Source organism: Anabrus simplex, chromosome 4, assembly GCF_040414725.1.
Source record: "Anabrus simplex isolate iqAnaSimp1 chromosome 4, ASM4041472v1, whole genome shotgun sequence".
Lineage (NCBI taxonomy): Eukaryota > Metazoa > Arthropoda > Insecta > Orthoptera > Tettigoniidae > Anabrus > Anabrus simplex.
Window position 1 is genome coordinate 16080832 of NC_090268.1, and position 14111 is coordinate 16094942.

Below are 14111 nucleotides of genomic sequence, written 5' to 3' on the forward strand. Positions count from 1 at the left end.
AGGTAGCACGAAGGGAATTGGAAAGAGAAGTTAAAGGAAAGAGACCAGTTGGAAGACCGAGAAGAAGGTGGACACATCAGATTTGGAAGGACATTAGAGAAGCTAGATTGGATGTGGCGGAAGTAATGGAGCAGGAAAAGTGGAAGGACAAAAAAGGAGTGGAGGAAGCTTGTTAACTACACATAGACGACCGGACTGGGACACTGATGATGATGAAGTTAATGATAAAAAACATTAAAAAAGCCAAAATGACTTTATATGACCTATGAAAATTGCATCATTTTAGTCAGCATAGACAAAATCATGCAAACATGTATTTTCAATGGAAATAATGCAATGAAAAAAATATGACATGTCCTGGCCCTATTTATAATGAAACACCGGGATCCTTTTCTCCTGTTTGCCCTGTGTTGCTAGTATTTTACTGTCAGTATTCACCTTTATCTTATGTCTTTGTTTTTCTTCTCTATATATCCGGTATTTTTTTCATATTTCTCATTTCCCATATCAAGCCTAAAGATCTGTCAAGATCGCCCCTCAATGAGTGTTCATGCTCACCCTCCTTATGAAGCTGAGAACCAGAAATTAGCTCACCAGGGGCTGAGAAGAAACTGATGTACAAGAAATGGGATTGGTAAGGAAAGAACACATCTATGTGAAGCTGGTAATAAATTAAGGTGTAGAAATTGTTCTTCTCCTTTTGCAATTTCATGTTTGTCCTTGTCAACTTTCCTATTGCTCCCTCCTCCTATATCGACCTGCTATCTTCTAGGATATGACTTGATAGAGGGGTATTAACGTTCATTTCTGTTTACTTGTTCTGGAGCTTATTCAACAATCAATATGGAACATCCCCTCCCTTCCAGCTGAGAATACAAACAGGCATAACCCTTAAGTTCATGGGGATGTTTTGTGTTGTTCTGACATGTACTACAAACCACATCTCGATTATTTCCAACATTTTGGGAACTCCCTGTATAATGAATCAGAATCTCAATCCTCACACCTGAACTAATGCACTGATTGGCCAAAAGTCACGGGAAGGGGTGTCCCATTAGAAAATGTGGTGTGTACGATCCCTGAGCGTTGCGGCTAGCTGCAATGTAGTTGAGCACTCTGTCACAGATGCCAATGTTGTGAAGATGGCAACATGTCGCGAGTTAACCAACTTTGAACATGGGATGAACATCAGCGCATGGCTCATTGCGGAGATTACACGTGAATTTGGGTTTCCAAGGTCAACAGTGTCAAGGGCAGACCTTCAATATCGCAGACAGAATGTTACCACCTGCGTACACCGCCGCACGGGAAGACCACAGGTGCACAGATATCAAGTCGCCTCTGCAGAATCATACCGAGCGCTAGACGAGCTACTGTGAGTCAGATCACTGCTCAGTTGCATGTTGGGAGTCAGGAACCCATTTCCATTAGGACTGTAAGGAGGCAGCTGGACTGCATAGGCTTCACTAGCCGACGACCAACTCGTGTCCCTTTGCTGACACCTCGACTCAAGAACTCAACGAAGTGCATGGGCACGCGAATATCAGCAATGGACCATGGAAGAGTGACGGCGTGTGGCAGGGTCCGATGAATCCCAGTTCCAGTTGTATCGAGCTGATGGGCACGAGAGTGTGGTGTATGCCCCACGAAGCTATGAATCCTGTGTGCCAACAAGGTCGTGTCCAGACAGGAGGTGGCTCAGTTCTGGTCTGGGCGGCATTCTTATGGTCGTAATTAGGCCCCATTGTCCGGCTGCAGGGAGCACATTATGTGGACATTCTTTCAGACCATCTGCATCCCCTTCTAACCCTAGAGTACTATGATGGATATGCCATGTTTCAACAGGACAAGACGCCATGTCACCGGTCTGTGGTGGCACGCAGATGCTTGGAGGAGCACTCCGATGAAGTTACGACCTTAGATTGACCATCCAGATCCCCCAAACTTAATCCAATCCAGCATTTATGGGATGCTGTCGATACTGGTGTAAACTCCATGAACCCCGCACAAACTACACAAGACCAATTGTGGGTAGCAATACAAGATGCATGGGCCCAGATCCCTCCAAAACGATTCCAACGCCTTGTAGAATCGATGCCTCACAGTACTGCTGGCGTTCTGAACACTCGCGAAGGAGCAACTAGTTATTAACATCACATTCAGTGTCTTCCCATGACTTTTGGCCACTCAGTGTATTTTACATAGTGGGTAGCCCCAAGATATCACCTAACTACTTGCTACATAAGAGTACTTTCCAACTCCTGTCTTTGGCAGGGAAGGCTATAGTTACTGTATTAGGAATGCAGTATGTTTTACTTCGCAGGGTGATTGGCTGGTAGATAGTATGGTGATGGTAGGTACATCAGATTTGAATGCTTACCACTTTAAACACATACATGTGGAAATGGACATTTTTTAAAAATATGCACAAGATAACTGAAGTACAATTTAATGTGCAATAGGATTACAGTTTCTTAAACTCAGAAGCCATAAACCCTAAGGAACTAATATTCCTTTGTTGGAAGTCAATATGTATATAAATACACTGCCCTCCAAAAAACACTTGATATTTTGGTAGAAATCTCAGTTAAATTCCACACTGAATAAGATTACCGTACTTTTTTCAATATCATACCTGCCAACCTTCGAAAACCAAAAATTGGGAGATTGTCGAAACATCCCTTTCCCGCCTTGCGATGCCAAAAAATCACACTGGCAACCAGTACGAAACACAAAACATGAAAATTTCCTCGATTCACTAATACATGAAAACTGCTCTGATATTGTCAGAAAATTATTGTCAGAATGATTACTTTGCCATAATCAAACATCAAACCTTGAAAGAGCACACGTCATAATTCAAGGGCTATTTTTTTTTCAACCTCCGATCGGTCACGAAATTAAAACCACAGTGAGAATCTGACGAAGCGATGTGCAAATGTGTTGTGCAGTGTCTCTAGTATGCCCGTCAAACGCATCACGTTGCACTTGTCAGTTCTGAGCATGCAGTGAGCATGTAAACATGCCTAGGACAATAATTTTCTAATGGGTAGCGTCAATTATTCTTCAGACCATCACTGCTGGACTCTGCTAAAATACCCAGTAATTTTACACCTTGGTGCCAACTACTGTATCATCACTGAACATGTTTTTCTTTTTTGCTTAACTTTCCCATTGTAATATATCTTAATGTTTACAATTTAATTACTAATCAGGTACCTGATTTATGCCTTGAGGAGGTACTATGACTGATGATGCCCTCAATGAAGGGTGAAACATGTCTCAAATGGATTTAATAATAAATTCCTAAGTGTTTAAAAATGTATAATGTATTGAATAGGTGACACAATAAACCCTTTAGCATCCTACATGGATCAGGCAATTCGAGAAAATTGCATTGCACCCCTCAGTATGAAGAAAAACTGCATTAGTAAATTATCACAGTTGAATTTATTCAAGCCACACTGGTCAACCTCCTGATAATAATAATAATAATAATAATAATAATAATAATAATAATAATAATAATAATAATAATAATAATAAGAAGAAGAAGAAGAAGAAGAAGAAGAAGAAGAAGAAGAATCGTATGGCCTCAGCTACCCTGAGCATACATTTTAATTTGATCCTATCTGGCTGTCTGCTCATCAATTTCGACATTCCATTTTACTCTAGGCCTGCTAGATGGCAGACAGCATAAACCGAAACTCTGTTCCTGTGGCTGAGTTTTAATGAAGTTTGTCGGATAAACACCAAATGTGTCACCAGAGATCTTTTACATGCCGACATCGTACGACATGGAGTGTCGAATGGACTTTCTTCCGCCCTTCAAAAATCCCACCACCTCTGCCGGGTTTGAACCCACTATCTTGGGATATGAAGGCAGACACTCTACCACTGATCTACGGAGGCAGCTACCACAATCATAACCATGGCAAACAAAAACACGATCCAAAACAAGGGTGAAAAAGAACACCAGATTCAGCACCATGATATTCACTGTTCATTTTAAAGATGACAGTGAGAACCGGACTTCAACAACACGGCAGCTAAGAAATGCATCTTTAACAGCTCATAACGGCCAGAAAGCAAAGGATTTCCACATTCACAGCAACCAATACAAGAAGAACCTTCAAGCTCTGAAGGACCACTCTAAAATGGCAGGAGTTTCAAAACATACTCCAAATAAGGAGAAAGAACTAACTCATCCGGTGGTCGGGAAACTATGCAAAAGACTGTAAGTCTCCCGTGTAAATCGGGAGAATTGGCAGGTATGCAATATTTATTGATTGTCTAATGTTCTATGGCCATTACTGAAGGAGAAGCAATGATGAATAATAACAGAAGGCTTTTTAATACAGTTACCCCTTCAATCATGACGACCTCGCCGTGTAGGGGTAGTGTGCTTGCCTCTTATCCGGAGGCCCCGGGTTCGATTCCTGGCCAGGTCAGGGATTTTTACCTGGATCTGACAGCCGGTCCGAGGTCCACTCAGCCTACGTGATTAGAATTTAGGAGCTATCTGACATTGAGATGGCGCCCCAGTCTTGATAGCCAAGAATATCGGCCGAGAGGCTTCACCGTGCTGACCACACAACACCTCATAATCTGCAGGCTTTCGGGCTGAGCAACGGTCGCTTGGTAGGCCATGGTCTCTCGGGGTTGTTTCACCACGGGGTTTGTTTGTTTGTTTGTTTACCCCTTTAACCAATGGTTATTACTTCTGCACATTTCTTATTAATTTTCTGCCAATTATGAAAAACCATATTTTAGCATTGTATTTGCTCCTCTACATGTGATACTGATTGACCTGCATGTGAGCATTATCTGAGATATTTCTGAGCCATAAACAATTCATCAACACGCCTCTCCAAGTCCGGTGAGCTTGGAAGAAAGCAGTAGCATTATGAATGATGGCCACAGCAGGCGTTTTACATCCGTCTCCTACAAGCATTCATTGGGCTGTGAAATGTTTTCAAAATCATCATATCTACCACAAAAAAACCTGGTTCAGGTGTCCGACGTTTACTTTTGCCTTGCAACACAGTTTCTTCAGGCTACAAGTGTTGAGGAACCAACACCTTAGAGCAGTTCAGGCTCGGTTATCTGATGAGGTCCACAACATATCTGTGAGTAAGAACACAGTCGGAGGTAGGCTCCACAAGGCAAATTTAGCCGCTAGAAAACCAGCCAGAGCACCAGCACTTCTGCCACAACACCAGAGATGGTGCTGGTGGTGGTGATTGTTGTTTTGAGAGGAAGTACAAGTAGGCAACCGTCCTCAACATTGGAGAGACTGTCTTCTTTCCACGCAGGTGCAAGAACATTGGACTAGGGATCAGTGGGGACATGTACTCTTCAGTGGCGAGTTCAGATTCAACCTGAGGTCACCAGATGGAAGAGCTAGGGTATGGAGAAGGGCACGAGAATGCTTTGCCCCATGTACCTTCGCCGAGATTGCACTGTTTGGAGGAGGTTCCGTGATCGTGTGGGGTGGCGTAACTTCTGATAATTATACCAGTCAAGTACTCGTTGAGAACAGCTCTCTCAAGGCACACAGGTACATTGATGAGATACTCATTAATCACGTAATGCTATTTGCATTCACTTTCCATGAAAATTCTGTGCTGGTGCAGGATAATGAAGGACCCTACACTACTCACAGTGTCATGGAGTTTCTTCGGGAGGTCAACATTCTCACTATGAGGTGGCCAGCCACGGGAGTCCAGACCTCTACCCTAATGAGCATATGATTGGTCGCCACATTCAGAAACAAGTTTTCGACAATCTGGCTGAACTACAGGTGGCGCTGCAAGAAGAATGAGGGAACGTACAGTGGGCATCCGGGGCGTGATCAGGAGCATGACCAGAAGATTAACGGTGGAAATTGCAGCCAGGGGTGGCGATATATCCTATTGATCATGCAATCAACTTCCAACAAGTTTCCAAAATATTCCCTTACACTTACATAATTTATATCAATAATTTTGATAATCAGAAAATCTGTCAGGTTCTGATACTTTTAATTTAAAAACATATCTTCTTAAATCAAAATTTTTGAGCACTGCTGTCTTTGGATTATGTACGAAAAGATTCTTTCTTTTATTCTTTTACGATGTTTTGAATATAGAAATACAGTTTGCTACCTTAAACTGAGATTATTTTTAAAACATCAAGTGTGTCACTTAGAGATCAGGCCATCCTCTCAATACCGATGACAACAAATATTCATAAGTGACTCCCATTCTGAACATGATTTAAAAAATAACACAGAAACCTGCTATGTTAACAGTCACTTTTTAAAACTCCATCTATTATGCGACAGTTTCTTAGCATATGTACAATATTATAGGATTTTAATAAGATCAAGAGATATCCTCCGTCTTGCTAGTTCCACATTTAATACCTTCACCATCACACGATTTCCCAACTGAGGCGGCGAGTTGAATCTTCGTAACATTCGCATAGGTATTAGGCCATTCTGACCAACACCAATATCAACAAATGTTCCAAAGTGAGTCACGTTTTGAACGCGGCCTGAAAAACAAAACAGAAACTATGTTAATTATCATTTCAATTCAAGATCACAAAATATAAGTCCTAGAAATACTACACAGAACCCTACTTCGATTGAAACACCTTGGATGGCATGAGCAGTATCTGCAGTGAGAAACTGTTTTTATTTTCTTGTCATTCAAATTTCCCTGTGAAATAGCCTAGATGTTTTGCAACTTGTAGAGACATACTGGAAGGATGACAGCAACTTGATGGAATTTGGATTGAGTGCACGAGAGTAACGACTGGATGGATGCTTAGGCCCAGGATGGCTTTTGACAGAAAGACAGCAATGTTCTGAAAATCACATTTCCACTTATTCATTTGGATCTTGTACAAATCCTCATTAACTGCTATAGGTTGAGCAGGTACAGGACTGTCGCAGTACAGTCAGTTACTTGAGCGAAAGATTTATTCCAATTCGCTTGTCTAGCAAGGTTCTGTGTGAGCGGCTGCTTGCATTTGTGACATCACGTGAACTTGGCTTTCTGGCTACCTACTAACCCAGGTTTATGCAGATAGTTTTTTAAATCTCCACAATGTACCCCAGTGTCGGCAGCCCTGAAGATGGTTTTCCGTGGTTTCCCATTTTCACAACCAGGCAAATGCTGGGGCTGTACCTTAATTTAGGCCACGGACGCTTCCTTCCCATTCCTAGGCCTTTCCTGCCAAATCGTCACCATAAGACCTATCTGTGTCGGTGTGACGTAAAGCAAAAGGCAAAAAAAATTAATAATAATTTTAAAAATCCGCAAAAATAGCCAAAAGTTGAGTAGGTGGGCAGAGACAAAATTGAAGATATTTTGATCAAATTAATCAATATATCTAATTTGTTTTATTTAAATCAGTGAATACACAACAGATCTGCACAGTGAACTACTACTGTGGTTAGTCTTTTTACACTGAAAACGATTTGAATTTAGGAAGGATAATCTGATGATACCATGATAATGTCAAGTTTACACAATATACACTTACCAGTCAAAATGGAGCCACTTTTGAGATCTTCCATCGAATTGATCCCTCTTCGGAAAAGAGGTTCCTCAAACTGTGAACGCATGTCATACTCAGGTGGCAGCTGCAATCCATCAACAATCAACTTCATCTGAGGTTCAGGAACACCCATCTCTTCTGCCAACTTGGCGAGACCTGTAACAACAAGAAATGGGTCTCACTAACACAGAATTAATTATTAGAATGTAGACAGAGATTTTCACACTCTCATTTCATTGTAGTGCAGTGGCAGACTAATCAAACTTAAGTTCAAAATTCACAAAATAACTGACGTGTATTTTCTTTTTCCTGACAGTCTCATAGCAAAGAACAGTGAGATTCCCAAACAAACACTAAATTTACCCTATCCAACATTTCATAACAAAAGAAATCTATTAGCATGAACACTGTTGATATACCTGAATGCACATATGAATTTCAAACAGAGCAATAAATTCAAGAGAATGGGGATATATAGATGATAAATGGGTATATACACTAGAACCTCGATTATATGTTCCCGGAAACTATGTTTTCCCGTATTATTCGTTCAAATTATGTGGTCCCGCGAGCATCCTAATTAAATCACGTTGTAAAAATCTCGCATTATCCATTCCTCGCAGGAACGATTTCCCGGATCAACCGTCCAGAAATTTCAGTCCCATCAACACTAAATCCTCGATCACGCGATTTGCAAGAAACTGTATCTCACGAAAGGACCGCTATGGCACACTTACGGATCTTTGTGTTAATGTCCCATCATTGCGGTAATTTGAGGAAGTATGGTACTGTACTGGAAAAGTGATCGGCAGTGAACTTGCATAAGGGACCATCTTAGCATCGCATTCGGGTGGTATTGTTAGAGAAATCATAACGCAGTGTGTGTCCACAACAGTTGGAAGGAGATAGAGCACATTTTGACAGCTCTACTTGAAGACTGAACGAATTTCGTCAAATGTTCGTGCTTGCAAAACGTCTACATTATGTCCAGGGTTAGATGTTTATTTTTTTACTTTTTTCCGAGTTTATCGCCAAACAGATTTTCGGCATTTCCCTCAGGGCACTGTATAGTCACTGGGCTTTCAGGCAGGAATTGGAACTGCTACTACTTAAGTAACACAAATTTACAGTAGTATTTTAATATTATCCTACACGATTATGTTGTTGAGATCAGGAGTATTTGGGATTGCCTATTACCGGTACTGTTTTCGTCCTAATATAAGACTGGGAATTTCACATTTTTATGTTAAAATGTTGTAAAAACAGCAGTCGTTTTATTTGAGCATGTTACATTTAAATCTTTGTATCATTTTGCACTCGTACTGACTTGTACAGCAAGCATGCTTTCCAACTAAGCTCAAGGTCGCGAATAATCGTAATTTCGGAAGTGTTAATGATATTTTTTCTCTTTCCAATTTGATTGTGATTAGTGACGTGCAGAATTTAATTTAATGCATTCAAGAACTTGAAGATTGATACTTACATTCAAAACCATATTCTCGAGTTCAACATAACCTTGAAAAGTCGTTGTAGGCCTAATTTACACGGTACAAGATTTCCATAAACTGACTATGAATAGTATACCGGTGACCAAATTACAATGGAAGATTTAAGAAAGGATTTCGCCATCATGTTGGGCGCTTTTGTATCTAATGTCCCTTATTTTATTACATTAGAGAATTAAAAACTACTTGCACTCGATTGTTGTTTGGCTTACATAAAATCAACTTCATGGTCCATATCGCACTTAAACAGATTCACAATTAAGTATTTTTTTATTTTCTACCTTGTCGATACACTAAATTGCTAAATTTGTATAGTGTTCTCATTCAGTTCAACCAAAATTGTATGTATTGATCATTTTTATAATATTTCATAAGTTCTCTTTACTCTTTGATATGATGTATTGGGACACATTACTCCTTCAAATTGTAAAACAAAAGATTGTGTCATATTGTGTTATTCTTTGATCTAACCACTGATGAAGGGAATAGTTGAGATTTCCCGAAACATGTATGGTTTAATTAATAATGTTTCTTTCATTTAATGAGTGTACTGATCAAGGCAGATTTAAATAAACTATTATAAATAGTTATATTATACATTCAGACCAGTCAATACGGACCAAACACAATATTAACCTATCATGGTTAAGTTTATTAACAGTGCGAGGAAGAATTCGTTTTGTAGAAAGAAACGGTAAGCCAATGTGTATTTTGTGTCAAATAACTTTGTCACAGTTCAAGGCCAGTAATCTAAAACGCCATCATGACACTAACCACAGCGGTTTCAACAAAGATTTTCCCATTGGCTCTCAGTTAAGGAAAACCAAACTGAAATCACTAAAGGAAAAAAGAATAGGGTTATGTCAATTTTTACCAAGGAATCAGATTTGACAACAGAAGCTGGCTTCATCTTGGCTTTTAATATTGCAAAAACAAAAAAGCCTTACACAGAGGGGTATTAAGAAGAACATGGCACAAGATATTTCTGTTTTAGAACCCGAAAATAAGAAACTGCAGTAACTCAAAATGCCCCCTGCTAGACACACAATAGAGAGGCGAGTTTCTGTTATTAGTGCGGATAATTTAAATAATTTACAAAAAACCCAAGCAAGTGCTCAGCAGTAAGTCGGACTCTGAACGAGTCAGGGCCTCTCAGGGTGCATGCACTGTGCACGGTGCAAAAGACGACTTCGCTTGGTTGACCAGAGTGCAGACCCCCACTCCTCGATTTGGAGCAATAACGCTGTCTCTCTCTTTCCCCACGCCTGTCTCCCTCTTCCTCACTTGCTCCGTAGCGCTCCAAATCCGAGCCGAGTTGAGCCTCGTAGCCCAGAGATGAAGCGTTGGTCCGAGCCGAGCCAGACCGATGCACTGTGCACAGGAACTCTGCGCCGCTGTCTGCACGCGAGAGAGTTTGGGCATTTGAGAGGCCCTGTCATAGATAAACCACAACTAGCCATATTTGTGACATTTGGGTCAAGGGACTTGCAGGTGGTGGAAGAACTTTTAAACCTGGTTACTTTGAAGGATACTACTCGAGGTTGTGACATTAAAGAAGCCCTGAATGGTGCTTTACAGTGCCTATCGGTAATATTGTCAGCGTTGCTACCGATGGTGGACCATTTATGACTGGCACGAAACGAGGGCTTATTGGGCCTTTAAATGCTGACACATCAGTTCCTGATTTTCTACCTGTACATTGTATTATACACAGAGAACATATAGCAGCAAAAGAATTTCAGTACCCGCATATTATGCAGGTAGTTCTCAAAATTGTGAACTGTATTCGCTCATGTGCCAAAACCCGCAGACAGTTCAAATTTTTATATAAGATATGAACAATGATGAGTTTCCTGATGATGTATATTGGTACTGCTTAGTAATATGGCTATCAGTAACCAATCTTCTTGGCAGATGTTGTGAATTACTTGATCCAATCAAACAGTTTATGGAAGAAAAGGAAAATCCTTCCCTGAACTTAATGACCCCCAGTAGATTTCGCTTTTTTCTTACAGATGTGGTCTAGCATTTAAAAACGCTAAACATATCTTTACAAGGACGAGAAAAACTTACTTCTGATTTGGCCCAGACTGTACTTAGCTTTCATATCAAGTGAAAGCTTTTTGGGAAAGACCTTCAGACTAAGACATTTTCTCACTTGAAATGTTTGAAGAAAATTACTCAAAGTCTTCCTGATGTTCAGGTGGAAACTGAAGATTGCATGAGTAAAATGTCTGGCCTTGCTGAAGAAATCAATGGCAGATTAAATGATTTGAGATCACTTAAACCTTAATTTTCATTCCTGGGAAATCCTTTTTATGTGGTGGTGGTGGTGGTGGTGGTGGTGGTGGTGGTGGTGGTGGTGGTGGTGGTTGGTGGTGGTGGTGGTGGTGGTGGTGGTGGTGGTGGTGGTGGCGGTGGCGGTGGCGGTGGCGGTGGTGGCTGCCTGTTTCATCACCAATAACAAAGGATACAGCAGCTGTAGAGTTTGAGCTACTAGAACTGCAAGGGGACAAAGGACTAAAAGGACTCAAACAAAGTGGCGTTTCTACCATAGAGTTTTGGAAGAATGTTCCAGAAGAAAAATACCCACTAACAAAAGGGTGTGCCAAGAAACTGATCTCAATCTTTGGGATTACTGATGTGTGTGAATCACCGTGCTCAATGCTTAAATTCATTTAATCTATATATCGATCTGAACTAATCAAGTGAACTTGTGCGAACTGCGCTTGCCAATTATCAGACAGATTTCAAAAAAACTAACAGCAAAAATGAACACTCGAAAAAGCACTTCTCAGAAGTAAAATCTCATTTCTTGTTGTGTTCCTGAACAAAAATGTTCTGTATAGTGTAGAAAATAAATGTTCCTTCATTTGTTATAAAATGTAAAACCTGTCTTCATTTTATGAACCATTTTCTAAACATGCTCCCAATTTTGTCTCCTAAATTTGCGGCTCTCAGAATTAAGGTTAGTGGCCACCCCTGCTCTATACGATCACCTGCCAGTTTGTCCATGTTTGACTTCCAGGAAAAATTCCCTAAGATCAATGGATGCTCTCGATGGGATTGCATACCAAGTCCGAATTTGTAAATGGCGAGGGAGGTTGAAACACTCAGAAGAATGGCTGACTCCAATCGAAGAACTCCCTTCTGGTCATGCAGAAGGTTGGCTAACGTGAAAATCTCTCAACAGATTGCGCTCAGGTGTTACAAGATGCAAATCTAACCTGTTGAAGTGGTGTTTTTGTGTAGAATTACCGTTATATGGTTGTGGTTCTCCACAGACAATGCCTCATCTTCTCCAACGCAAACTGTGTCCAACTACATGTACTATGGAAGACCTCATGCAACCAACACGCAAGTCCCCAAAAGTGGCTAACTATTGGTCAGCAACAATATTAGTTTGTTCTTCTGCCTACACAGCGTCTACTTTTCCAAGCACCATGCCAGACAGGAAGGCACCTATAGAGTCCAAATGTATCATATAGGACCTTTTTACGATTGTTATATATTTGTCTTTTGTTTGTACAGTTTGTATTTATATGTATACATTAGTGCTTCCAGTGAATGAGTGAGTGAGTGAGTGAGTGAGTGAGTGAGTGAGTGAGTGAGTGAGTGAGTGAGTGAGTAAATAAATAAAAATTTAAAAAAAAAAAATAATAAATACAGTAGAACCTCAATAATTCGAAATCGGTTAATTCAAAATCCCGCCTAATTAGAGGAAGCTCTCGTTCCCAGAAACATGAGATACAGTTTTGCATGTTATTTAAATTGTTTAATTTGAACACGGATAATTCGTAATTCGAAGTACAATGTCGGCCCCATTACCGAAATTCAGACTTTTAATTCGAAACTGCCTTACATTTTAAAACAATATTATGTTACAGAGTAATTTCAACTCAAAATTTATCCACGTGATAATAGAACGCGTGTTCTGGAACGTGGAGGGGTACCTTTCCGCACTTACACTCCCTTTGGTAGGTCTACAGTGCGCTTCATGATTGTTAAGTTGAATGAAATCGGAATTCTTTTGCATTCATCCTTTTAAGGAATGCCATATCACGCAATAGGCAATGTGCGCAAAAAGAGAATCTGCGAACACTGGTGATGCCGACAGTTGACGAAAAAGCGTGGCTCATATAATAAATTTGTAGGCACCGAACAATGTAGTCGTTGCCGATGAAACTGCATTGTTCTATTTTAATGCGAGCCCAAATGGTCTTATGGTTTTAAAGGAGAAAGTGCCAGCCGGAGAATCGTACAAGGGTGGGGGATGGGGGTCATTGTACTGCGTTGCAATTGCAGTGTACATGGAAGTGAGAAACTTTATCCTCTCGCCATAGAAAAGTTCGATAAGCCACAAAGTTTTAAGGGCGTGGGGCACTTTTCATGCCAGTACAAAGCATCTAAAAATGCAAACAGTACAGATATCCAAAAAATAATGCATTTGCACAGGGGAACCGGCATAATTTATCGTCTTTGAATTGTGTGATTTTTTATCTTTCGTTGTGTGAGGTTATGTTTGTCAGTGATTTATCCAAGTGTATTATTTGAACATTGTAAATGCACCTTGTTGGATACATTTTGGAAATAGTTTGTTCCATGGCATTTGAAAGGTTTAAACTGTGAATCGAGGTGATTGCATGTATTAATGGGTCTAAAATACTTTGTGACGCGGCAAGTGTTTACATTTCTGAAGTACCGTACGAGAGAAGTGCCATGGCGGGAAATCGTACAAGGATAGAGTTATAGAAAAGTTCAATTTTAAGGGCGTCGGGTACTTTCTGTGTAAATACAAGGGATCTAAAATGCATACAGTATAGTACTCCAATGAATAAAGCACTTGCTCATAGGAGCCAGCTTAGATTTCTCCTCGTCTTTGAATCGTGCTATTTTTTTTTTTTCTCTCTTTCCTTCGTTGCGTGAGGTTATGTTTCCCAGTGAGATATCCAAGTGCATTATTTGAATACACTTTGAATGCACCTTTTTGGATACATTTAGGAATTAGTTCTTTTTTTATGGCATTTCAAAGGTATAAACTGTGAATCAAGGTTAACT

The 14111-nt window shown here is 40.3% G+C and overlaps 1 protein-coding gene across 4 annotated transcripts in view; it reads right to left on the bottom strand.

The window, feature by feature from the left end:
- Nucleotides 1–2443: 2443 nt before the first annotated feature.
- Nucleotides 2444–14111, bottom strand: part of LOC136871580 (S1 RNA-binding domain-containing protein 1) — a 168722-nt gene continuing 157054 nt past the window's right edge. For all 4 annotated transcript variants that reach the window (XM_068227151.1, XM_068227148.1, XM_068227149.1 and 1 more), the window contains 2 exons: nucleotides 7534–7704; nucleotides 2444–6537 (listed from right to left, as the gene is read on the bottom strand). In XM_068227151.1, coding sequence (XP_068083252.1) covers nucleotides 6347–6537; nucleotides 7534–7704 — 362 coding nt within the window. In that variant the 3' untranslated portion in view covers nucleotides 2444–6346. The remainder of the gene's footprint in view (nucleotides 6538–7533; nucleotides 7705–14111) is intronic.